Here is a 27393-nt window from a genome sequence, read left to right on the forward strand (position 1 = left end):
CGAGAGGGACCCGAGAGGGACAGGAAGAAGTTGCCGAGGCCCGAGGGCTCCTGACTCGCGTCATATGACCCAGCAAAGATGGCTGAAGGAGGGCAGAGTTGCGAAGTAGTACCTGCTGCTCCCGCCGCGGGAGAGAGCGAGGGCTGCGAAGCAGCCGCCGCCGCCGCCCGGACCCCCGGCAGCGCGCCTGAGCTGAGGGGCGGCGGCGGCAAAGAGAGGCCGGCCGAGGACTCGCGGTGGCCGGCTCCCATCCTCTCGCTGGCCAAGAAAGCCTCGGAAAACTTAGCAGCCGGCTATGGGAGCGCCCTGAAGTCCGCAGCCTTGGTAGGACTCGTGCCCAAACCGCTCAGCAATGACAGCCCAGCCAACCCAAGTAGGGCCATGCTTATTGCTTGTGATATTGAATTTATTTTTTTAGGGGGGCGGCGGGAGGAGTGCGAAGAAGCAGCAAGTGGTTTTATTTCCTAAACTGCCGGTGGGGGCGGTAGCGTTGGTCGCCCGGCGGAGGGAATACTTTCTTACAGTGTGAGCCAATATAAACATAAGGAGGTGGCTAGGCTTAAGTCAAGGCTGCCTGCATACGATGGATACCTTTATGTTTTTTCCCCTTTTATTTGTGGAGGGTGTGGGAAACATGATAGAAAGCGTATAAAACGCACGTGGTGTGGGGAAACCTGCCGCTTTCCAGATGTTGCTAAACTACAACTCCCATCATCCCTGGCCGCTTGTGCTGATGGGAGCTGCGGTTCTCCACTCCAGAAGCAGAGTGAGAATCCCCCCCCCCCCACCCCCAGTCCGTCATGATGTTAGAACCATGGGCCACGTTCAACAAAGATTCAGGGCAGGGAAAAGGAAGTACCTCTTCACACACCTTCTATTCTGGGATTGGCTACCGCAAGAGCTGGTGATGGTCACAGACTTAGATAGTGTTACCTTCCATCGATTATTCTGCTACCGTCCCCCCGTCCCCCCGCAGCCCTGTAAAGTACTACCAACGGCTGCTAGTCATGATGGCTATTTATTGCCTCCAGTATAAGAGGCAGATAGGCTTTGTTCTTATCCAGCAGGGCTCTTTGTATGTACTTTTGTTTGATTGACCTAGAAACACTCCCCCCAAATTCCAGACTGAGGCTTTGTACTTGGTGTCACAGATACAGAAAAGCCACTCTGCATAGCAGAGAGCAGCAGATCCCTGACTGGTTTGAGGCCAGCGTTTAGAACATGGAGCCTGTTACCACTGCAAAGCACAAGGCTGTTGTGAACTAAAAGTGTGCCCCCTGCAAGAAGATGTTTGCTGCACTGAGAAGTGCAAGGAACAATGCCCAGAGGATTGCCAGGCGATGTGCCAGTGACTACTGGCTAAAGCTGAGTCAGAGCATTTGGCTTGCTGCTGACAGTGGCAGTAGTCACAAAATATACAAAGGCATGAAGAAAGCCTTTGAACCAACAGTAGAAAAAACTGCACAACTAAAAACCTCGTCTGGAGAGACCATCACAGACCACAGCAAGCAGATGAAGTGATGGGCAGAGAACTATCAAGAACTGTACTCACAGGAAAACATAGTCTTCAACACAGCTGTTGATAGCGTCCAGGCTCTGTCTGTCTCAGGTATGTGGGGAAGCCCTAGGACAGGATGGAATTCCAACAGAGGTGCTGAAAGCATGCCTCAGTTTGCTCATGACTCACCTCCACGGACTTCTCTTGCAGTGTTGGGGAATGGGGTCTGTGCCACAAGACATGTGTGACCTTCTACAAGAACAAATGTGACTGCCATGACTGTAACAATTACAGTAGCTTGCTGAGTACTTTCACGCATGTAGTTCTCAACAGATTACAGTCACTTGCTGACAGGGTCTATCTTGAGTCACAATGAGGCTTTAGAGCTCAGAGGTCAACAGTCAACATGATTTTCTCACTGCGCCAGAAAAATGCAGAGAGCAGGAATGCCCCATGTACATTGCCTTCATAGACCTGATGAAGGCCTTTGACCCTGTCAGCCAGAAAGGACTCTTCACACTGCTCAACAAGATAGGGTGCTCATCTAAGCTCTACAAGATTACCATGTCCTTCCATGAGAACATGTGTGGCACCGTTCAGTATGACAGTTCATCCTCGGATACCTTCCCTATTAATACTGGTGTGAAACAGGGCTGTGCTCTCACTCCAACTCTCTTTGGCATATTCTTCTCCCTGTTGGTCTCCCATGCCTTCTGTTTGACTGAAGATGTTGTGCACTTCCATTCAAGGAGTGACAGGGTGTCTGTTCAACCTGTCACGTCTCCATGCCCCAAAAAAGTGTGGTGGGTTATCATCTGCTAAATTTTGTTTGCAGATGAAGCAGCCTTGACAGTCCACTGCAAGAAAACTATACAGAGACTCATCAACCATTTTGTCCAAGCCTGCATGGAGTTAGGACTTACCATCAGCCTTATGAAGACCGACATCTTGGGTGAAAACATCGCCAGCACTCCACACATCAGCATTGGTGACCGCACGCTTGAGGTGGTAGACTATTTTGTCTACCTGGACTCCACCATAACCAGCAACCTGTCCATTGATGCAGAGCTAGACAAGTGTATTGGTACAGCAGCTACAGCAATGGCTTGTCTCCCCAAAAGGGTATAGGAAAATGTGATGCTTAATGACCAGGCTTGAATGTTGAGCATGCTGCTTTATGGAAATGAGTGATGGCCAACTTAACACCTGCCTGGAGCAACACTTCAATGCCTTCCATATGCACTGTGTCAAGATGATTTGGGGCATCCCATAGCAGGACAGTCTCAAACAAAAATGTGCTCTTCTAAGCCCACATTCCAAGTTTTTTCACAGTTTCTCAACGAGGTCTATGCTGGCTTGGTCACATACACAGAATGAAAGATGTCAGGATCCCCAAGGATGTGCTTTACAGGAAGCTGGCTTCAGGCACTAGGCCTGTTGGCAGACCAACTCTGTGTTACAAAGATGTCTGCAAGTGTGACGTGAAGGCTGGCAACATTAAACCCTGCCGTGTGGGAATCTCTTGCAGACTACCATAATGCCTGGAGACAGGCATTCAGGTCATGTATCCACAGCAGCAACCAGAGGAGAAGTGGCTGCTATGAGGAGTGCAGAGAAAAGAAATGCCATGGCACACCTGTAACAGCAAAACAAGGCACCTTCATCTCTCCCTGCTGCAATAAAACATAAAAAAAGGTAAAGGTAAAGGTACCCCTGCCCGTACGGGCCAGTCTTGACAGACTCTGGGGTTGTGCGCCCATCTCACTTAAGAGGCCAGGGGCCAGCGCTGTCCGGAGACACTTCCGGGTCACGTGGCCAGCGTGACAAAGCTGCATCTGGCGAGCCAGAGCCGCACACGGAAACGCCGTTTACCTTCCCGCTGGTAAGCGGTCCCTATTTATCTACTTGCACCCGGAGGTGCTTTCGAACTGCTAGGTTGGCAGGCGCTGGGACCGAGCAGCGGGAGCGCACCCCGCCGCAGGGATTCGAACCGCCGACCTTTCAATCGGCAAGTCCTAGGCGCTGAGGCTTTAACCCACAGTGCCACCTGCGTCCCCGCAATAAAACATGTCTCTCCCATATTGGTTTCTACAGTCACAGCAAGCACTGTAACTCTCCCAATGGTTTGATGGTGCATTGCCTCTCGAAGCAGACAGATGCAAACAGCATGCTCAGAGTTCATCTCCTTCACATGTTCTAGTGTTGAGATGTGGAACTGAAAATAGATTCAAGAACTAAACTCTAGCAAACTCTTTGTTTGTTAAAATTTATACACCATTTGATTGTAGAAAATCACAAAGAGGTTTGCAAAAGATAAAACAGTACTTGTAGTAGCAGACTGCATTTTATTTATTCTGAAGTTCATTAACATTTCTTTCCTCTACCTATTTTATTGATGTATAGATGTCTGGAAAACTGAGGTAATTTTAATCTGTTTTAGTATTTTAATTTTTGCATTGCAGGGGGTTGAACTAAATGACCCTTGGGATACCTTCCAACTCTACAGTTCTATAATTCTGTGTATTTAAGAATGGTTGTTTTCTCCTGGAGTTTAGTTCAGTTGAAAAATGACTTGCACCGGTTTCCGCTTCCCTCTCCTTCCCTCTTTCCGTCCTCATTCTCCGGGGTTTAGAGGACATGAGCTGCCTCAGGTTTGTGGTTGGTGGTGGCAGGATGTTGGCTTCTTGGGCATTTAGTCTTCTTGACAAATGGGCCATTTCCACTTCAGTCTGTGTGAGAGCCCATGGGCATGGTATTGCAAAAACAGAAGATTTCAGCCTGCCAGCTTACATCGATGTCGGGATGTTCCATTGCCTGAAGTTCCGTTTACAAAAAGTCTCTCTTTGGAGCAGAAGGCCCTGAAGGATAAAGAGAAGGCATCCTGGACTGCCCTTTCTTCTGCTGAGAAGGTTGCATTGTACTGCATCAAGTTCAATGAGACCTTTGCTGAAGTGAAAAAGGGGTCATCTGAATGGAAGACTATTCTCGGTGGGACACTCTTCTTTATAGGCCTCACTGCTTTTGTTGTCATTTGGCAAAGGATGTATGTTTTTGGGCCAATCCCTCACACTTTCACAGATGAGTGGGAGGCCATGCAGACCAAAATAATGTTAGATATGAGAGTGAACCCAATTGATGGCTTCTCGGACAAGTGGACTACGAAAAGAATGAATGGAAAAAATAAATGCACTTCAGGGACCGCCACTCCTGTTCTGGCTTGAAATGTTGAAACCATTCCTTCATCTCCATGTGACCTCGCTGCTTCTGTGTATGGGGAAGAAAATACCCCTCTATTGAAAGAGAAACCTTTAATAAATGTTTGGTTTGCTTGAATATTAAATTTTTTAAAAAAATTTAAAAACATGACTTGCACCGATCGCCAGTATCAGGTGACAATGACTTAGATGAATATATAAAAACATAATTGTGTAGAAATAGAGCATAAAGTTCTAACTACTAAATCTAGGCAACCAAAATGTTTTCTTCAATTATTAAAAGTCCATACATTTATAAATAAAGGCTGATGGATGTCAACTATAGCTTACTCCAGGGGTCCTTTATCTTTTTTACCTTTACTAGTCTTATATATAATATTTGGAGTATTATCAAATTCCAGTAGGGAAAAAATCACTCTAAGGATAAAGAAAAAGGGATATCCTAGTGTAGAAATGTAACTCTTAAGTTAATTGGAAGGGAACAAGATGTGAGAGAGAGCTGTTACTATCAAACCAGTTATGTAGGAAAATTAGGAGACCCAAATGTCTTGCCAAATTACCAGTTCCTTTCTGTGCATGTTTACTCAATGGCAAGCTCCATTGCGTTATTTGGGGCTTACTCCCAAACAACTGTGCACAGTATGTCCACCACTTGAGAATAAGTCCCATTGGGCTGTTTTATCATTCTTCTATTCCTGCAAAGGACTGGAAAGCTGATTAAACATTTAGTCCTGGAACTTAAAAAAATTTTCCAACACTGGGATGCAGGATTTGTATGAATAGTTGTGTTAATCTGTGTTATGGCAAAAACAGAATATTGTGGTACTGAAAAAATAAAAATAATCTTGTTAGGGTTGTATCAATTGAAGTTCAACTTGGAGTAAACCCACTGAAATGAAGGGACCCAAGTTAGTCATGGCCATCATTTTTAATGGTTCTACTCTGAGTATGACTAACATTAGTTACAAACTTCAGGTTTTTTTAAGACACTGTATTTTTTATCCATGGTGTAAAATATTTTTGAGAAATAGAAGGCAATAAGGGCATGGAGAAATTCCCTACAACTAAATATAAGTACCTAGAAATACACAGAAACCTAAAAATAGAATAGTATGCCATTCCAGTAGTCTTAAATCATGTAAGTTTTCCATAGGTATTTGGTTGACCACTATGAGAATAAGATGCTGGACTAGATAAGACTTTTGGTGTGATCCAGCAAGGCTGTTCTTTATATTCTTAGAGTCTAAGACTAACTGGGTTATTGTGCCACTTTAGAGGTACCACCCCACCTAAGCTAACAAGCACATCTTGATTACTGGAGCATTAAATCAGGGGTCAGCAACCTTTTTCAGCTGTGGGCCGATCTACCGTCCCTCAGACCATGTGGTGGGCCAGACTATATTTTGGAGGGGAAAAAATATGAATGAATTTCTATGCCCCACAAATAACCCAGAGATGCATTTTAAATAAAAGCACACATTCTGTTTAGGGAAGCTTTTAATGTTTAATAAGTTATTGTATTTTAGTGTTTTGTTGGAAGCCGCCCAGAGTGGCTGGGGAAACCCAGCCAGATGGGCAGGGTATAAATAAATTATTATTATTATTATTATTATTATTATTATTACTACTACTACTACTACTCATGTAAAAACACCAGGCAGGCCCCACAAATAACCCAGAGATGCATTTTAAATAAAAGGACACATTCTATTCATGTAAAAACATGCTGATTCCCGGACCGTCCGCAGCCCGGATTGAGAAGGCGATTGGGCCGCATCCGGCCCCCAGGCCTTAGGTTGCCTACCCCTGCATTAAACCATATGATGCACTGCCAAATGGGCAGACAATGCACTTTTTGTAGCAAGTAAGAAAATAGCCTTATCAGGCTTTTGAGAAATGCAGGTGCTACAAACTTTTTATGAATTCTGATTTACATAAAGGTAAAGGTAAAGGTACCCCTGCCCGTACGGGCCAGTCTTGACAGACTCTGGGGTTGTGCGCCCATCTCACTTAAGAGGCCAGGGGCCAGCGCTGTCCGGAGACACTTCCGGGTCACGTGGCCAGCGTGACATCGCTGCTCTGGCGAGCCAGAGCCGCACACGGAAACGCCGTTTACCTTCCCGCTGGTAAGCGGTCCCTATTTATCTACTTGCACCCGGGGGTGCTTTCGAACTGCTAGGTTGGCAGGCGCTGGGACCGAGCAGCGGGAGCGCACCCCGCCGCAGGGATTCGAACCGCCGACCTTTCGATCGGCAAGTCCTAGGCGCTGAGGCTTTAACCCACAGCGCCACCTGCGTCCCTGATTTACATAGGAATTCTTAAAATTTATATGATTCAGTTAAAGGACCATGACAAGAGTATTGTGGCTCAATTTTTTATGACATAAACTTTCGTGGACTACGGTCCACTTAAGCAGATGGATTTTTGCTGCAATAAACTAACACAAAAAGGGACGCGGGTGGCGTTGTGGTCTAAACCACTGAGCCTAGGGCTTGCCAATCAGAAGGTCGGCGGTTCGAATCCCTGCAACGGGGTGAGCTCCCGTTGCTTGGTCCCTGCTCCTACCAACCTAGCAGTTCGAAAGCACGTCAAAGTGCAAGTAGATAAATAGGTATCGCTCCAGCGGGAAAGTAAATGGTGTTTCCATGTGCTGCTCTGGTTTGCCAGAAGTGGCTTAGTCATGCTGGCCACATGACCCAGAAGCTGTCTGCGGACAAATGCCGGCTCCCTTGGCCTATAGAGCGAGATGAGCACGCAACCCCAGAGTCGTCCACGACTGGACCCAACGGTCAGCGGTACCTTTACCTTAAACTAACACAACTGGAATTTATGGCAATAAAAAGTGGCAGTGCAACCGAAATATTCCCTCACTGATTTCTGCACAATCACAGTTAACTGAGTGTTTCAGAATTACCATCAAGAAAATAAAAGATAAAAACCTCTCATCATTGCTTGTACATTCACACTTTTTATAATTGATCTGTTCTGCCACTGTAAACTGCTGGAGGATAACTGCTAGCAGATTATTGTATCTGTGAAATGTTTTATTGTGAGTTTCAGGCTGCTGGGCATGCTTACTTAGAAAGAAGCTCCAATGAAAGCAACTAAAGTTGTTTCTGACTAAGGTTGTTGGTCCTTTGTTCTGTATTTTATGGTTTTAGATTTTTTTGATGTTTTAATGATTTTATTATACACCACCGTAATATTTTTAATGAGTTGGTGGTTTGTAAATACTCTAATAAATAAACAAGCCTGCAAATCTACCCACACTTATTTTGAAGGAAGCTACAGTGGACTCAAGAGGGAGTTGTGTATGAATACACACTTAAGATCAGACTATTCATGTTTGAGAAAGCAATATATGTATACTTTTATTAACTTCATAAGTGTCTTAAACTTTTAACAGTTATCAATTGTATATAGTGCTATATGAACTACTACCATTAAATGTTTCAGTTTGTATACATAAATTGCCTTTATGCTTAAAGCTGCCTGTGACTCTGTTTTAAATTAAATGCAACTCAAATTATCTCAAATGCTCTAAAATAGTCTTCATTTAAGGAATTGTCTCTCAAATATAACAAAACACCCCAGCCATTGCAAGGGCCTTTACTTCTGATTAAGTCTGCAGTTTTATGCTCACATCTGAAAGAAAGCCCCCATTGAACTCAGTGGAACCTGCTTCTGGGAGACATGTATCAGTCCGTTGGTGACTATCAATTCATTGGCTTGCCTGCTGCAGTTTTGCAAACCAGAACTCTTGACATTTTTAATTTTAAGCCTAAAAATAGTGAATGATCCGTTTTTACAATTCCTAAAGCTTGCAAAAACCATATTAAGTTCAGAATGCTTTGCTTCTGTCTAGCTGCACTGCAGGCAAAGTACCTAAGCACCTTAATACCATAATCGTAATGTCGTAAATTCAGTAGAAATTATTTCAGCTTCACATGACTTGTGTTCACTTCATCCACCAGAAATTTCGCCATATACTAAAGTGTCATTAGGAACACATATCTAATACTGTACAAGGCTGCAATATAATTACGAAACATCAAATATTATACAGTATATCCCTTATAGTCCCAGGTGCTGAAACTGAATTAAACATACAGCTTTGCTAAGTGCCTAACAGAAGGTTATATTTGTCAGCCACCTAAGCTTTTTGAATGACGTTGAGGTGAGTGGGGGAAGGTGGGGGAAAATCATAATTTGCTACAGGGGGAAAATACACGCAAGTGTAAAAACACAGTATAGTACTATTATCCTCGCGTTTGGTTTTCCACGACGAGAGGAGGAGGCCTTTAAGAAAGTAACAGCGACCAGACAACTAAAATGGCGCCACCCCTCCCTTGTTTACAGTGTCGTGCTGCCTCTGCCCAAAGCCTCTTTTCCCCGTTTGCCCAATGAGGGCTGCGGTAGCGGCTGGGCCTTAAAACCATTTCCTGGCCGGTCGGAACATGGGAGGGCAGGTCGGTGGCTGTGACCAATCCGAGACACCGGCTTGTGCACCGGGCGTTCCGATTGGCTTGCAGGAAGGCGATCAGCGGCTTGGGTGCCTTTAACCAATGAAAGGCCTCTCTTTGGATTTTGAGGGGGAGGGAAGTGTTGCTCTGGTAACGCCAGGTGAAGGTGAGATACCAATGGGGAATTAAGCAGGGGGAGGGGGGTTATCGAGGCCTCTGCTTAGGGGTCGTATAAGTGATGGTGGTGGGTGGGAGCCTCCCTGGGGAACCCACGTTGCGGGAAGCTTATTAGTACTGAGCTGCCAAAATGCAGGTGTTTGTGTGTGAGCCAGAAAAAGACTACAGAGGAGAGCAGAAGGCAAAACATGCTCGGAAGCGGCTCTTCCTCTGCTCCCTTCCTTCCAGCGTTGATCTCGCTGCTCTGATCCTTCTCCCTGTGAAGTTAAGATGCTTTCCTTTTCACTGCAGAACGCGGGTCGTACCAAGGCAGAATCCGCGGGGGCTTCCCTTTTAGTCTGACTGGCAGTTGTTTGTTTCTCTGTGTCACCATACTTATGAGCTCTTCTGTGTGTATTTGGGCATAACTAGGACTGTCATTCTCATACGAGACACAAAATAGAATGAAAACATTGCACCAAAAATGTTTTTGCTGCTTTCTTTTTAACAGAAATTGGGATGGGAATAAGCAGCGTGTTTTAATGCTTGTGGGTATTTTAGACCTTAAAGGTCTGTGACTGCTCCTTGGTTTGTTAAATGTCTCTATTTCTCTCTCACACACACCACCTAACTGCACCATTTCAACCCTTTCTAGAGTGCATCTGTTTCATGAACATTCACTGTCATAACAAGAGAGGTGTATATATAGTTCCTGATATATGAACGGAACAAATCTTGGATTGTTTTGGTTTTTCTATTACCTCTTTTCTCCTCCACCACCACCTCTGGCATATTTCTGTTGTGCTAAACTATGAAGCAAGATGGTGTATTGTGGGGTTTGATGTTTTGAGAATAAGTCTATTAATCTTACATCAGTTTCTTTTCTGATATGTATGTGTATCTACATTTGTTCAGCAGCCAAATACCACATGATGGAAGAACGTTCAAATCTCATGAACATGATGAAATTGAGTGTTAAAGTCTTAATCCAGTCAGCTCTGAGTTTGGGTCGGACCCTTGATTCAGACTTTCCCCCCTTACAACAGTTCTTTGTTGTGATGGAACACTGTCTCAAGCATGGACTTAAAGGTGAGCTTCCTTCCAATATTGGTTTCAAATAGTATATTTTTCGTATCATTTTATGTACAGTATGTGCCTTTGATTATAGGCTTGTAGCTTTAACCAGTTTATCTGGGACTATCCCCCACTGAATTCTGAATAGGCATATATAGGATAGCATTGTAAGAGTATTTTAATTGATGTGGATCTTTGCTTTAACTGTGCACATAAGCAGGCTAACCACCAGATATTTCTAGAAGTCATTAAAAAAATGTGTGGTTTATGTCACGAGAAAATGCTTAAAAGGAGTAATAGATAAAGCAAAAAGGAATTATGTGTTTGAAGTGGAATTCATAGCCTGATTAATTCATCAATTTACCTATTACTAAGGAAACAGAAGTGGCATTAAAGCAAGGTAATGCGCATCTGCTGGACCACTTACAGACCTTGTTCTAGAACTCTGTAGGATGAGAAATGGAACAAGTTTAATAGCATTGAGAGCATTGTTGTGTGTGGCACTAAAGATGACTCTGAACCCTTCCTCCTGCTACTTGTCTGCAAATGTGAATGTAGTAAATGCGTGACAGAGATGGACTGCCATTTTAAACTAAATGTTCAATCTAGCCACAGAAGTTTTACAATAAAATTGCAGAATGCAAAGTTGCGGGGTTGTTTTCCTACAAAGAACTTCATAGCACAATCATATATTACTTGAAAGTATTATCATACTGTGTTCAGTTGGTTTTACTTCCAGGTATGTGTATGCAGAATTGTAGCCTGAATGTGAGGTGTGAAAATACCTTAATTATGCAAGCGTATCCATGTTTACTTAGAAGTAAGTTCCACTATGTTCAATGATGCTTACTCCTTCCCTTGTTAAGTGTGCTTTCTGTGTTTGACATTTGCTTTATGTTCATTTATCTGTTGTGAACCTTTTTACTTTACACACATTAAACTGAAATAAAGCAATGTTATTTCCTTTCCATTGCCTCCCTTTTATCTAGCTAAGAAGAGTTTCATTGGGCAAAACAAATCGTTTTTTGGACCTCTAGAGATGGTGGAGAAACTTTGTCCAGAAGCATCAGATTTAGCTACAAGTGTCAGAAATCTGCCAGAGTTAAAGTGAGTTTTAAAAGATTCAGGTTGAGGTTAAGGAAACAAATTGTTATAAGGAATGAGGTTGCTAATAGTATTCATGTACCTTCATAATATTTTATGGGTTGATTTGTTAACAAGATGATGGGCTAATTTCAAGTTAAAAGATGGGGAAAGTTTCACTGAAATTATCCTTTATTGACAGGGGTTTTCAGTGCTAATGCTGTTGTTGTATACAGTGACAGTTTAGCTACATTTTCCTGTCATCTAATGCTTTTACCAATACCGTTTTACATTTAAGACTGTCAAAATTATTACAGGTTTCTTTTTTCTTTCTTTATAAGAATTGTTGTGCCAATTCAGAGCAATGGGTTTTCAACAGGTGTCAGATGCCAGAGGGAAACATTAAAGTGGGTACTGGGAAAAAGTAATATTGATCTCAGTAGGACCTGCTTCAATATTAACTATTTAGACCTGCCCATATGACTTTCCCAGTAGTCAAACTTTCCCAGTTTGCCGTTCTTAGTACAGAAAGTATTGATCTGATATGTAGAGATCTTTCCTATTCTAATTAATTCAAGAGGGTTCCGGAAGCCTCTCTCTGTGAAAGAAACAAGCAGAAGGTTCATGATGTTTTGGTTATTCCTTCAGAGAAGCCGAGTACAGCTGGCTTAAACTGGTTCCCTTATCTCTTCTGGCAAGGTCATGCTGACTATAAAAATAGGCCAGAAGGAGCCTGGGTTTCACTTTTTCTCTTTCTTTTCCTACTGGTGTGGTATATGCTTAGTATTAAGGTTTAGACTTATTATAGGTTATTGTAAGTTTAAGTTAAGTCTGCTGCAACTGGATTTCTTATGGACAGTGCCAATCCTGAATGTATTGGATTTGTGACCATTATGTTCATTTGCCTTCAGTAGCAGTAAAGCTCTACTGGATGAAGTATTAATTGCCTCTGGTCTATTTTTTTGGAATCCTGCAAAGTGTTTAAGATTTTACTCTACTAACTATACATTGGAATCTGCTATGGGTCAATAAGGGTAGAATTTCATGACAATATTTCCTTTACTTAAATGTTCTTTCCAAATCTTCTGTAATAAGGTATTTCCAGTGCTTTTTTCTAAAAAAAAATATTTAGGGGCACTCTCATTTTCCTATTCATATTGAAAGACTGCCCTTCAATGAGGCCAAACTTAGATTCACAAAATGTTTAGGGGTATGCCTACCCCCAGAAAAAAAGCACTGGGTATTACAGTACTTATATTAATTGGTAATTCACTAATTAATCAGTTAAAGGAAAGGCAATGAATAAATGTGTAGGCCTAAATGTTTTTTATCTGGCTCATATAATAAACAGTTATCTGCTGCAGGAAATATGTCCTCATGGTAAAATGCAGAAACATTTATCGGATGCATTTTTATATACCAAGTGGATAGCATGTTTGACACCTGGTGTCCTTGTGGAATTGTAGGACTCCAATTGGAAGAGGCAGAGCTTGGCTTTATCTTGCTGTGATGCAAAAGAAACTGGCAGACTACCTGAAAGTACTCCTGGACCACAAGAATCTATTGAGGTAACTTTTGAACTTTTTATTATTATTCTGGAATAACACATCTTGCCACACAGGGAAGCATCTAAAGTAAATGAGTTTGATCCAGAGAAAAGCCTATGGAAAGGGGGCTGGCAGTACTCAGCCCACCCCAGTGTCTCCCAACCCTTGAGAGAAGAAGATTTTCAGAGGCTGCTGTTGCACAGGGTGTGGGGTGAGGGAGAAAGCCAGCTTGCATTATCTCCCTTCTGTTACTATTACAGTGGTACCTTGGGTTAAGTACTTAATTCATTCCAGAGGTCTGTTCTTAACCTGAAACTGTTCTTAACCTGAAGCACCACTTTAGCTAATGGGGCCTCTTGCTGCTGCTGCTGCGCCGCCGGAGCACGATTTCTGTTCTCATCCTGAAGCAAAGTTCTTAACTCGAGGTACTATTTCTGGGTTAGCAGAGTCTGTAACCTGAAGCGTATGTAACCCAAGGTACCACTGTATTTTTTAATCTGGATTCAGCCTAGTGCTTGTATTCTGACCATAAAGTTGATAGGAAGGACTGAGCTCAGTATAATCTTTACTGAATTGTTCTTAATTGGGTGGATAATACAGTACCCCCCACAATAGTTATTAAATTATCTGTTTTCTTTCCTAGTGAATTTTATGAGCCTGATGCCTTGATGATGGAAGAGGAAGGAGCTGTGATCATTGGTCTGCTTGTGGGACTGAATGTCATTGATGCAAATCTCTGCTTAAAAGGAGAAGATTTGGACACCCAGGTAACTTAGGAGTAATATTTAACATTCACAAACCACCCTGTAGACCAGGAATAACTTGTGTTTTGGTAGTTCAGGCCTATATTATCCTAGTAGTCTAAATCTGTCTTGAAGCCAGGGGGGTCATATGGTGGCATTAAGTAAGCAGAAGCAATTCTGCTCATTCAAGGTTGGACACCTGATTTCTACCACTTGTCCCTACTCACTGCCGTATGGGAGAGCCTCCTACTGTGCTAACGCCACTGTGTATCTTTGTGTGTGAATTGAGTCCCTATGAGTAGCATTTCCAAAAGCACTTGTTGTACTATGAGCCATAGTGTTTCCTTCCTTTCCATTTTGTGGGGTGACCATACCCAGCACTGGTTGGTGCACTCCATGGAGGGTTGGTCAAGGATGAATGCATCCCCCAGGCTGAAAAAAGTTGGCCTCCTGTGCTTTGTTCCCTTAAAACTCATTTATTAGAATATGAAGGAGAGGATAAGAAAAAAAGTAAAGCATAGCTAATCCTGTTGAGGCACTTAATTCAATTGTAATTAAATCTTATTTGTCTTTTCAGGTTGCAGTGATTGATTTTTCCCTGTACCTTAAAGATACACAAAACAGTGACAATAGCAAAGAGTATGTAAGGTTGAATTTATGTTCCTAATCTTTGTTTAATAGAGTTTTTAATTAAAGTAGATGAATCCATATTTAGGAATTTCTTTAGTTCTTTCTGAGAAAGAGAGGAGTGGGAGAAATGGAATATAGAAAGGCTATTGACCAAAAAAAAAAAAAAAAAAAATAGGGCAGAGGAAATATATAGAGGATCAAACATGCTAATTCTGGCTTCAGTGGCCTTCCCTCCAGTTCCACTCAAATGTGATTTTAAGGGCAGGCATCCTCTACCCAACCCCTATTTCTACACACAGGTCCTACATACCTATCTTGTTGAACTAATGGGGACTGAAGGAGCTATGCTCTGCTAACTGGGGAACCTAGACGAGCTGCATAGAAAACCTGTACATTTTATATTTGTATAACATGTATAATTCATAACAATGCATTAAAACTGCATCCATTGCAGTCCTGGGTGCTTTTCTGACTGAGCTTTTAAAACTGTGCTTTTTACCTGCTCTTAAATGTGTGGAGAATTAATTTTTAAAAACCCAGTTTCTTTGTGTCTTTACACATTGGTGTGCTATCTTTTCATATTGATAATGGTTTTTCTCAGCATCTCTATTTTGGGTGCAGCTGCAATTTGACCTTGCTGGCCAGAATGTGGGGCTGATTTTAACCCCTTGGAGTCATTTGTCCACTATCATTTTTTTTAAAAATCCAGCTGCACATCTTGTTGACACCAAACTGGTCCTAATAAAGGAAGAGCATTTGCATATATAATGCATATGTAGTTTTTTGTATGATAACTTTCCTCTAATATAACATGACAAGTCTTGTGGCAAACTGACTATAGTCCACACAAAAAATTATTCCACAATGCATTTATTAGTCTTTAAGATGCCACAAAGCTCCTGTTGATTTTGCTGTAAGAGAACCTATATGGCTGCCATTCTGGAATGTCTCTAATATAAATGTTGCACTTGAGAAAATGAGTCGTTCTTTAAAATACCATCTTTATTTCAATATCAGAGATGGAGGCATTACTGCTGTGCTTGATCAGAAACATTATGTAGAAGAACTTAACCGCCATCTAAGGTAGGCTTCCTTGGTGAAAACTTGATTTCCCCCGTCCTATTCCCCTCCCCCATGTTTAAAATCACAGCTTTAGCTACGGCAGCAGTTTAAGGAATGCTATACTATTGAAAAAAGGGTTTCATGCTTATTCCTTCAGAGGGATCTGCCCCTTTTCTTCGTACAGTGGTACCTTGGTTTACAACCATAATTTGTTCCAGACGTCCAGTTGTAAACCAAAACAGGTTGTAACCCAAGGCACGCTTTCGCCAATGGGGCCTCCAAAAAAAATTGGTTGTAATCCAAAAAAAATAAATGGGTTGTAATCCAAAAAAATGGGACATGGACTTCCGGGTTTGACATGGTTGTAGTCCAAGACGGTTGCAAACCAAGGTACCACTGTACTATCTTGCTCTTCTGGCACCTACCTCTGCTAGCCTTGTAACTCCCCTACTTTAAACCCCCATATTTGCAATCCAATAATATTTTTCATTAATTTTCTTAAACTGTGAGCGCTAAGTGTTGCGGGAGGGGGGGCACAACAGAGTAAATCTTGGTTGCATAGACTTCCCTTCAACACTTGGCATTTTTTTGAGTGGCAAGTATTAAGCGGGTCTTGGTAATCTTTTTGTCTCAGTTGCACTGTTGGAGATCTGCAGACCAAGATAGAGTGCCTAGAGAAGACCAATTCAAAGCTCCAAGAAGAGGTTTGTGGTGCTCAAGTTTATTTCAGTCGCTACTGGTGCCTGTTCCTTTTTGAAAATTTTGAAGTGACTTCCTTCTTGAAACTGCGAATCTTATCAAATGGGTTTCCTGAGCAGAGCAAAACTGATATGAATTGGGAAGCTGGAAATGTCATGGTGAGGAGAGCCAGATAGTTCATTTCCTCTCGTGTACAACCTAAAGGTACATGGAACATAGGAAGCTGCTTCTATACCAAGTTAGACCATTGCTCCATCTAGCTTAGTGTTGCTGACACTGACTAGTAGCAAGTCATCAGCGTTTCAGAGGGGAGAGGCAAGTGCTCTGCCATTGAGCTACAGCGCTTACACAGTGTCTGAACTAAGAAAGACTTAACCATTTTAAGACTGAGAAGTTTTCCCTCTCATGCATCCTTTCTGAAAGGAATGTTCATCAACTGAAAAACTTGCCAGTTTCTGTCTTGGAATAATAAAAGTTATGTGTATCCACCTTAGTGACTGAATTATGAAATATGAGCTTGCCTGGTCTTAATTTCAGGCTGCAGTTGAATGGGATGTTTTTAAATATTCATCCAGATGATTCATGGTGGTTTGTCTTCTCTCTTCTCACACCCACCTCTGTTTGTCAGCTGGCAGCAGCAACTGATCGGATCAGGGCACTTCAGGAAGAGCAGCAGGAGCTGAAGCAAGAAAATGAACTAATCCGTGAACGAAGCGAAAAGCATGTCGAGGTCAGATACAGTATGTAGCTGAAGTTTGTGGAGGTCCACCTAGGAGGTTGTTTTCCATTTAAACATTAGCATACCTCTGTAGGTCACTTTGTGCAGAAGAGTCTCCTTTAAGTCCCTAAAATATCAGGAGCCTGCAGAAGGACTTTCAGTGTGGCTGCCTCTGTTTCGGGGAACATCTTAGCTGAAATACAACAGGCACTCTGTATTTGTAGCTTTTAGAAACAATTGAAAACATTTTTGTTGCAACAAGCTTTTCCAGGTAGATTATTTTATATATTCAGGACAATTCATAAATTAATAAAACATCAATAATACGAGACACATATCTTCCTGTAGTTAATACCATCTGTAGATATAAAATCATTTCTAAATAAATATAATTTCTCTTGTGAGAAACTTACCTACTCTAATCTACCAACAGGTTGATTTCTCAAATAACCTTTTATTCTAGGTAACAAAACAGGACACCAAAGTTGAACTGGAAACATACAAACAGTCAAGGCAAGGCCTGGATGAAATGTACAGTGATGTCTGGAAGCAACTGAAAGAGGAGAAAAGAATCCGAACGGTGAAACACCATAATTCATTAATGGAGCGAATCATTGTTTGTTTGGTTTCTGTATGCACCATCATAGCAAGCTTGCTTGGATGCTGTGCCATGGGTCCCCTGATCCCTCCTTGCGACTATGGGGGTGGGGACTACTGGGGGTGTGCAGAATAGTGTCAGCATGCTTTCAGAAGCAACCTTCAGCTTCTTTTGATTCCAGCCATTGTCACACAATCTATAAAAACACAAGTTCACACAGGTCAGGTTTTACACAGCTCAACAGAAAATATTTGTTATTTATGCAGATTTGAATTTTATTTTTAAAGGAGCTGGAAAAAGAGCTGGAGCTGCAGATTGGAATGAAAACAGAAATGGAAATTGCTATGAAGCTCCTGGAGAAAGATACTCATGAAAAACAAGACACTTTAGTGGCCCTTCGCCAGCAGCTGGAGGAAGTTAAAGCTATCAATTTGCAGATGTTTAATAAATCTCAGGTAAATTTGTTAAGTAAATGGAGAAGCAACCTATTCACAAGGTATGAGCATAACACTTTAAATGTGTACAGTGCATTCTGATCATTAGCTTCGTCCTTGCAACAGCCCTGTGTTGTAGCACAGGGGTGGCCTGTGTGCAGCCCTCCATATATGTTTGGACTTTAACTCCCATCATTCCTGACTGCTGGCCATGCTGACGTGATGGAGTTATGGTCCCCAACACAGGAGGTCACCACACTGGCTACCCTTGATGTAGGATCACTATTGTGCTCAGGTTTATAAATGGGGAACTGAAAAGGAGAGTGGCCTGCCCAAGCCCACACATTCTTCCTTCCCTTATACGTTGGCTTCAGTGGAGAGATCCTGGTTTGTTTAAACTAGAGTTCCCCATTGCATCCAAAGGAACCAAAGTGAGCATGGCAGGAAGAGTGCATACAGACCTGATGCTCATTCCTAGCTTCATAAACCATGGCCCTCTGTCTCAACTGCATATACCTTCTGGTTCAGTTATATAGCAGTTTCTTACATTAATTTTTATTGTGGGGATTTGTCACCCTTTTAGGTACAATGTCAGGATTCTGAGTAGACACAACCAACCTTGCATGAATATGCATTTTGGGTGGAATTTAACATTGTACTCTTCCAATAAGCATTTCATCTTAGTAGTTGGAACACACACACTCTTTTCTCCCCCTGCACTCTGTATGGAGTGGGGATTCTCATGACACGCCTTGACTCAATTAGGGCGTGTGTTTGGAGGGATCCCATTGCCCAAGCAGAAGTCCTTGCGCAGGGCTTCCACTGACAGGGCTGGTAAGATGAATCCTGCCCTTTTCATGTACTCAATGATGTATAGTGAGCACAACATTCATTCACATTCTTAGTGGCTGGAAGAAAAAGAAAACTTCCTGCTTACGAGTAAGGGCCTCTTAACATGATACAGTTGAAAGGCAGGAGATTGCTTAGTTAAACATTCTTTAGCCATGACAGCCGGGGAAACATGGCTCTTGATTTCTCTCTAATCAGCTTAGTTTTTCAGTCACTTGTTTTGTCCAGGAGGTCTGAAGATTGCAATGTCTGTGTACATCTCTGCTTATTGTTTGGATGATAGATAGTATTAAAGGTCAGTGAGAGAATCCCATTAATCTTTTTTTTTTCCTCTGAGATGCCTTAAAAGTATGTGAGAGACTCACGTGGTTTGTATATAGACATAGGATGGGGCTTGCACAATAGTGATTTCCTTGTACTAATTTGGCTTTAGCTTTTGGGAGGCTGTGGAGTATTAAACTTATTTTCAAATGTCTCATTCATCTTTTCTCGATCCCAAGGTTAAGCCAGTTCCTTGATTCTTGCCTCCAGGTTGCCTGTTCTAGCATTACAGTAGTGAGGCAACTTTATTCTCTGCCTTTTGAAGTGGGGAAAAAACCTATTTCAGTATGAAGAGGGAGACATGATGAAGTCTCTGACCTGTTTCATTACAAAGCTAATCATATATGGACCTGGAATGCTTTGGGTTTTGTAGTCACAGAACAATTTTGCAGTGAGCAGTTTGATTCTTTCCCTCCAGAATGCAGAAGGTTCGTTGCAGCAGAAAAGTGAAGCAATATCATCCTTTGAAGGCAAAACGGATCAAATGATGTCTTCTGTCAAGCAGATGGAGGGCAGGTAATCCCTTCCATAGGCCTGATTAGCTGTGACCTGCCTAGTTCCCCAATTTTTAATGTTTCCAAAGTCCATATTAGTTTCCTTTCATGGGCACAACATATTTCTAGGAAAGGCATGGATGACCCACTGACCTATTTCCTGTAATCCCCTTTACCTGTCTGTGATCAGGAGTGGCATGGCCAGACTCCCAAGGGCCATGTAGAAAGCCCTGGAGGGCTTAATTTGGCCCCTGAACCTGAGGTTCCTCACCCCTGTGCTAGATGCTGAAGAAGGATAAGGCAGACATGTGAGAAAGTTCAATGTGGTGGGAAAATCAGGGGAGGGAAAGGAAGAGAGCCATGCAGGGGAGGCTTGGGGTGCCCTTGGGCAGAGTGGAAAACTGATGAATTTGCAAGAGGGAAAGGCAAGTTGTACTTTTAAAAGAATTGTTCATTTATATGCTGCATTTCTGCCAGTGCACCCTAAGGTGATTTATGCTTTTAACATACTAAAACAACAGTTTAAAAGCATAGAACAGGATTCTCTCAGGCCACTCGATGGTCCCTTCAGGAGCTGATGGCATGAGCTGCCTGGCTGCCTTTTCTACTGCCCTCCATCAGGGCACATGGGGCTTAAATAGCTGTTAGGACCGTTCACTGAAGCACCGTTCGCTGGTGGTCTCCTTAGGAGCTGAAGACATAAGCTTATTGGCCCAACTTCCCCAAGCTTAGGCTAGGACTGGTGAACATCTGTCTCTTTGCTAGACAGGGTAACTTAGACAGACCCTTGTGGGCCAGAGTGCTGAAGGCTGACCTACCTACCCTGCAGTAGCTACTGACATGGTATGAAATGTTTGTGCGTAATATAACATGTTAATGAATGATAAGGGTGTGTTCAAAGGTGGTAGCTTTGGCAAGAGGGAAAGCCTGCTATAGCTCTATGTAACTTGTGTGTGTTTGTCTTTTTTCTTCTTTTTTAGATTGCAGCATGCAGAAAAGGCCAGGCAGGTTGCAGAAGAAAAAAATGTCAAACTGAAACAAGAACTGGGCGGCAAAATTGTGACCTTGAAACAGCAGCTAATCCAGCTGGATAACAAGTGGTAACCTTGTGTTATGTATTGTTTATCCTTGGTTTTCCTGGAAACAGGGCGTTTAATTCACAGCTTAAATGCCTCACAAAATCAGCTAGCCACAAAGCTAACAAGATGCATCAGCGTAGAAAATTAGTTGACACTAAACTTTCTAATATGATACGGGAGCCGTGATTGTTTTGAACTGTCATTTCTTATGCATTCTTCCATATATTCCTTCAGATTGATTGTGCCTGTAGTTTCTAAAGGCAGGGCCTGGTTTAACTTGTTGCCATTCTTATTGGCTGGGACTAAAGAAATGAAGAACTGCATAGCTATTTTCATGCATGTCCCAAAGGAGCCTATGAATTTGGATTTCTTAGCAGCGCTCAGCTGAAGAAACATGGCAAATGACTCGTGAAACAGAGACGTTCCCAAATGAGGGTGTGCTGTTAAAAGAAAACATCACCCAGAAACTCACATGCCTAAAGTAGCTCTCTGGATCCCAGCCACTCAGTTGGATCCAGCGAAGAGCCAGTGGGAAGGGATGGGCAGAAGGAGGCTTTCCCATCTCCTTATCCCCCTGGCAGCCCCAGATAAGCTTCTGCAGGTTGGATTCCCCCTGCTATATGTGGTGGGGGAGGGGGTTGAGGGGTAAGGGAGCAATTGTTTAAAAGTGGACATAGAGGCCTTCCGTGAGTTGGAATTTTGCTTGTGGAAAGTGCCTCTGCTAAATTTTGCAGGGATCACCCCCTCCCATGCCACAGTCCGCCTCATTTTCAGGGGGCCCCAATCTTCATAGACATCTCTGGGGCTGCTAGGGAGAGGCAAAAGCAGGAAAGTCAGTGTCCACCCCTTTCCACAAGCTTTTCTCTACATCCTCTTCTTTGGTGATCACTCATCATCGACACGTTCTTAACGGTGTCCATAGGTGACAGTGAAGGCCTGTTCTGGATCCGCACATCCTTCCACAGTGGGGACATAGATTTCTGGGCAGGAGTTTATCATGGTGAGGGTTTGCCAAACCAGCTTTCCTCTTAGCTCATTTCTCCCTTTCGTCCTGAGTTTGAGTGTCTTCAAAGTCCATGACACCTTTGGCAAAGGTTGTTCTCCAGTTGGAGTGCTTGCAGGCCAGTGTTTCCCAATTGTCGGTGTTTATACTACATTTTTTTAGATTTGCCTTGAGAGAGTCTTTAAACTTCTTTTGTTGACCACCAGCATTACACTGTCCATTTTTAAGTTCAGAATAGAGTAGTCGCTTTCAAAGACGATAATCAGGCATCCGCACAACATGACCAGTCTGACAAAGTTGATGTTGAAGAATCATTGCTTTGACACTGGTGATCTTTGCTTCTTCCAGTACACCTGTCTTCCCAAGTGATATCCACTATCTATACAGAAATTCAAAACTCCTCCCTTGTGGCCTCAGGAGTATGCTACCTCACCCCACCCCCATAATTATTTCAAGAATTTCTAGCAAAGCAAATACTGCTGTTAAACAAGCTTTGTTTCTAACTTGGCATTTGTTTATTTGGTCTCTGAATTTAAAACAGTTTAACTCTTGAGAGAGAATTAAAATCCGAGAAAGAGCAGCGGCAGACTCTGCAACAACAGCTGCATCAAGAGAAGGACACTACAGCTTTGCTAAAAACAGAACTGCAGCAAGTGGAAGGGTTAAAAAACGTAAGTGAGCTGGAAACCCAAATCGTAGCCAGACCAAATGCTGTAGTCCAGAACCTCTGTAGGGCATCAACTTGAAGAATGCAGGACAGGAAACGTGGGGAAGTAACTCGGGTGCCTTTCTACTAGTAACGTGGCAGATTCTCTCCTTTAAGGGTACAGGGGTTGTTGTAAGCTACTGGTTCAAGAGCACTTAACCACCAGGGAAGAACTGTTCTTTCTCTCATCAGCAAATGATCAAGTGAGCATCCTCCTTAGGCTGAGTAAAGCCAGTCTTTTGGCAACATTGCCACGGCTAAGACTAGGAGCCTTTCCACACGCAGGTTTTTTTAACATATTGGAATGTTGTTCTTAATGGTTAAAGCGAAGTCAACCATTCATTGGCTTAATAGCAATGTAATACATTTTTACAAATGGCAGGTAGTCAGTTTTTCTCTCCTTCACCCAAAAGTGATAAGGTTGAGATCTTATCAGTCAAGTTCAAAATAGCAGCAGCAGGAGGAGGAATTCCCTAAAGAAAATTATATAGCCTTTTTTGTGTTTTGTTTTGTAGGAGTTGCGAAAACTGCAGGAAGAGAAGCAGCAATTGGAAAAGGTCTGCGAAGAACAGGAGCAAGCCCTTCAAGAAATGGGGCTTCACCTTAGCCAGTAAGCATATTCCGATATTGGGCCCCTTTCTGTTCATCTCTTATTCCCAGAGAAGTTGCATTATTGAGTTAACTTGTGTAAGATAAGAATAATAGAATTGTAGAGTTGGAAAGGGACCCCAGGGGTCATCTAGTCCAACCCCTGCAATGCAGGAATCTCAACTAAAGCATGTTTTATATGGCAATTGTTTGTCACGGCTACACCAGTATTTCCTGCAGCAAATTGCAGAGGCGCAGCTGTAAGCAGGAGGATGCACACCATGTGACTCCAATTTCAAACATAATTTACAGACCTGCTGGATCAAAGGCCCATCTGGTCCAGCTTCCTGTTCTCAGTGGCCAGCCAGATGCCTATGGGAAGCCCACAAGCAGGATCTGAGTGTGAACGCTCTCTCCCTGCTTGTAGTTCCTGGCAACTGGCATTCAGAGGCATACGATCCCTTGGGTTGGAGGTAGAGCATAGCCATCATGGTCAGCAGCTTTTGATAGCTTTAGCCATGAATTTTTCTTTCGGTCATCAAAGTTGCTCCTTTGTGGGAGTAAATTCCATGATTTTAGCTATGAATAAGCAGCACCTCATTTTATCTTCCAAAATCTTACAGTATTGTTTCCTTGGATGGCCCCAGGTTCCTATTATTACGAGAGGGGGAGAAAACCTTGCTATTGCACAGCGCGAAACAATAGAGGATGCTGCTGTTAAAAGTTAGTAAGATGCTGCATAGGGAGCAAGTGATTTGGAAACATGCTACTGGGATGGAAGTTCAAGGCAACTTTTTGGTTCCTTAGATTTGGAATGTGTTTCCTTCTAGAAACATTTCACCAGTCTGAGAGTTTGCATATCAGTAAGAGGATGAGCTACAAATTGGAAGTCACTGGTTTGAAACACTCCTCTGCCATGAACTCACCAAGTTGCCTTCGACTAACCACTATTTCAACCAATCGCTAGCCCCACTCCATCTGCAGTGTGGAGATGATGATCATAATAATGGACCTTGCGGGGGTTATTGTAAGGATCACCATACAGTGTATGTGGTGTCCTCTGAATACTGCAAAGCACAATACAAATGTAAAATGTTGCTATTTATTATTTTTTCTAGATCCAAGCTTAAGATGGAAGATATTAAAGAAGTGAATAAAGCATTAAAGGTATTGCAGCTTTAACAGCATTCTGGCATTCATTAGCAAGCTGGTTGGTGATGGCGGCGGCGGCTGCTGCTGCTGCTGCTTCATTATTTGCATCTCTGCCCCTGCTAGCATGGGATACTTTGCCTCAGTTATCAGGAGTGTGGCATTTTCAAACTTGTAGTAGCAGCTTTTAAATACCTTAATTTTTTATTTTTATTTTTGTTCTCTAAACATGGCATGCTCTAGTCTGAATGGACACTACCAGTTATAGAACATATAGTCCTCTGGATGCTTATTCAGAAACAAATTCCATTATGTTCGATTGGCGCTTACACCCAGTTAAGTGTGGATAGGGTACCAGCTTAAATCTTTTTTTTCCCCTTTTGGTAGGCAGGGAGGGGAATGTTAGATATAATTGATGCTATGGCTAGCTGTGGGTTAAACCAGAGCCTAGGAATTGCTGATCAAAAGGTCGGCGGTTCGAATCCCCGTGACAGGGTGAGCTCCCGTTGTTTGGTCCCTGCTCCTGCCAATCTAGCAGTTCGAAAGCATGTCCAAGTGCAAGTAGATAAATAGGCACCACTCAGGCGGGAAGGTAAACAGCGTTTCCGTGCGCTGCTCTGGTTCGCCAGAAGCGGCCTAGTCATGCTGGCCACATGACCCGGAAGCTGTACGCCGGCTCCCTCGGCCAATAAAGCAAGATGAACGCCGCAACCCCAGAGTCGGCCACGACTGGACCTAATTGTCAGCGGTCCCTTTACCTTATGGCTAGGCCAACGTTACGACAACCATTCAGCCTCTTTGAAGCCTACAGTTCACTGATACCTTACATGAGAAGCTGTATATTGAAATAATTAATTTTGTTTTAGGGTCATACATGGCTAAAAGATGATGAAGCAACCCACTGTAAACAATGTGAGAAGGAATTTTCCATTTCAAGAAGAAAGGTAATATAAAGGGCTAACAAGCCTCCTGGTAAAATTATGAATTATTCCATGTATCTGGGAGACTTGCCTGGGAGAGAGCAATTTCTAAAGCACAACCTCCCTTTATAGAACAGCAACGAGGAGCATCAGGGATGAAAGCGCAGAGAAAATAAATCTGAGCCTTGAAGCACATCTACTAATGGTTGTTTTTTTACACCCTGTGGAATTTAGATTTGTAACATCCCAGTTCAGTCCCGAGACATGCATCAGCAAACAAGTACTTGGTGGATACTATTATGCTTTGGTATCAAAGACCTGATACTAAGTGAGCTTCTGGGGAAAGTATATCAAAATTGGAGTGCCACTGCTGAGGAATTATTTCCTCCGTTGAATTATCTTAATGTACAGACCTGTACAAAAGGAACAGCTCCTCCTCAAAACAATCCAGTAGTAAAATCAGCAGCAACTTGACCACTTTTGAAAACCTCCTCCTAACAAGCAAAGGGACATGGCAAGGGGATGGTATCCACAATATACAAAATACTGCTCCAAAATCCCACAACACTAAGGTCTCACAACAAATGAAACTGTTCTGTAGAAAATGTGAAAAAAGAAGCAATGTGGTACTTTTGTAAACTGAGAAATCTTTCTTAAGGAGCAGCTCCTTTGGGGCTATGTTAAGTTTGCAAATTTAGAATCATTTTACAAAGCCAGGAAACCATACTTTTACCCTAGATAACAAATACGAAATTATCTGAAATGCATTCTGTTGAGACCATAGGCTTTATATTGTTTACAACTCTGCTTTGATTTCAGCCCAAACTCATTTATTGTAGCACTTCAGGAGGGCTGACTTTATTTCCATTTATCTTAGTGAGACTTGAGTTTCCTTTGATTTGGAAGCCTATATTTAAGAACTGCTTTTGCTTATAGTCCTAATACTGTGCTTTCACTACCTTTGCAGCACCACTGTCGAAACTGCGGTGACATCTTTTGCAACACTTGTTCCAGCAATGAACTTGCACTTCCATCCTATCCAAAGCCTGTACGAGTTTGTGATACTTGCCACACTTTACTGCTTCAGAGATGTTCATCTTCTTCTTAAGACATTGGCTTGTCCACAGGAAAATCATTTAAAACTGAAAATGAACCAAATGTTTAATAGGCTTAATTGGGAATCTAAATGCCACCAGTATGTATCACACAACTTTCTTACGGTACTAGTTTCCCATGATAGAATGGGACATGAGGTTTCATTTATACAAATTGGGCTTACAAAAATAATAAAAACTGATAATGCATAGAATGAAGTGCCAGAGATAACCCTAAATGTGCTCAATGTGCTGCAATCTTGAGATGCGGTCATACTTCTGGTTTTGTTTTTAAGATGTAAAAAGCTATCGTTTGTATTTAACTTTGTACTTCGACATTTGTACATTTGACCTCTAAAATACATTACTTTTCTCAACACTTTAATCCCTCTACCTATTGTAACAGTTCCACTTAAAAATTCCTCTAGATTTATATGGTAAAGAAAAAATGCCAATCTTAGTCCCTATGGAATAATTTTTTAAGTAATGTATAAAGAATGTGCCTTTACTTCAAAAGTAAATAGAGTATATAGTGTTTCTAAAGTACCTACAAAATAGTGATTACGCAATAAAGACTTAAATGCAATTAAACAAGTTCATCGATATTTGTTCATCAATATTTGCAAGTTTCTTGTAATTCAGATTTAACAGTGACTTCGACCATGTGCAAAAAATTCATATAGCAAAACTTGCTTACAAGGTGGTGATATGAACTGCAATGGAGTCAGAAGCCAACAAACATGTCAAAGCAATTGAGGATGTTTTTCTTTCATTTGTGAAAGTTCAAAGAAATGTGAAACAGTGGTGTATGCAGTGATGATGTCCATTAGCAGGACTTCCACCTGTAAACATCTCTTCTGGGGGTTTTCCCAACCTCCAGAGCAGACTGGTTGGGGCTGTTATAGGGAGATGGGACCCTCCTGTTAGCACAAGATCCTCTTGTAACAGGATGACTTCATTGGAGAGAACCCTGTGTAGCCCTTAAGCCTCTTGGTTTCCATTCAGGTTTAAGTTGGTCTACACCAGTCCTTATAGGTAACAGCAGTCATGTGACACAGGCACATGTGGGAATGAAATGCACCCCAAGTAGTTCCCTGTTCCCTAAATCTACACAAGCTAACCAGAACATCCAACTATTTTAAGTAATAGGTAAATAGAGAATAGTGGTGGGTTATGACTGCTCTTCTTCAGCATTAGCATTTACATTCTTTGTCAAGTTCTGTTTCAGTGGTTATTGACAACTCTTGACTTTGCAAACAGCAACTTTCTG

At 42.3% G+C, this 27393-nt stretch overlaps 1 protein-coding gene and 1 pseudogene across 4 annotated transcripts; both read left to right on the top strand.

Moving 5' to 3' along the window:
- Nucleotides 1-75: 75 nt before the first annotated feature.
- RUFY1 (RUN and FYVE domain containing 1) lies at nucleotides 76-26717 on the top strand. Of its 3 annotated transcripts, none has more exons than XM_079966477.1 (18): nucleotides 76-373; nucleotides 10248-10421; nucleotides 11396-11513; nucleotides 12956-13057; nucleotides 13680-13803; nucleotides 14357-14418; nucleotides 15427-15492; nucleotides 16106-16175; nucleotides 16799-16900; nucleotides 17352-17468; nucleotides 17774-17941; nucleotides 19509-19606; nucleotides 20565-20684; nucleotides 22208-22337; nucleotides 22888-22982; nucleotides 24079-24127; nucleotides 24976-25053; nucleotides 25997-26717. In XM_079966477.1, the coding sequence occupies exons 1-18, from the start codon at nucleotides 79-81 to the stop codon at nucleotides 26135-26137; spliced, it is 2109 nt and encodes a 702-aa protein (XP_079822603.1). In that variant the 5' UTR covers nucleotides 76-78; the 3' UTR covers nucleotides 26138-26717. The 3 variants fall into 3 exon arrangements, with proteins under 3 accessions (XP_079822603.1, XP_079822605.1, XP_079822604.1); XM_079966479.1 differs by having other exon boundaries at nucleotides 194-324; XM_079966478.1 differs by lacking the exon at nucleotides 76-373 and adding an exon at nucleotides 9264-9342.
- LOC307210598 (cytochrome c oxidase subunit 4 isoform 1, mitochondrial pseudogene) lies at nucleotides 3606-4838 on the top strand (annotated as a pseudogene). The gene has a single exon. The product of its transcript is annotated as a cytochrome c oxidase subunit 4 isoform 1, mitochondrial pseudogene (transcript).
- Nucleotides 26718-27393: the final 676 nt, after the last annotated feature.

Source organism: Podarcis cretensis, assembly GCF_951804945.1.
Source record: "Podarcis cretensis genome assembly, chromosome: 2".
Taxonomy (NCBI): domain Eukaryota; kingdom Metazoa; phylum Chordata; class Lepidosauria; order Squamata; family Lacertidae; genus Podarcis; species Podarcis cretensis.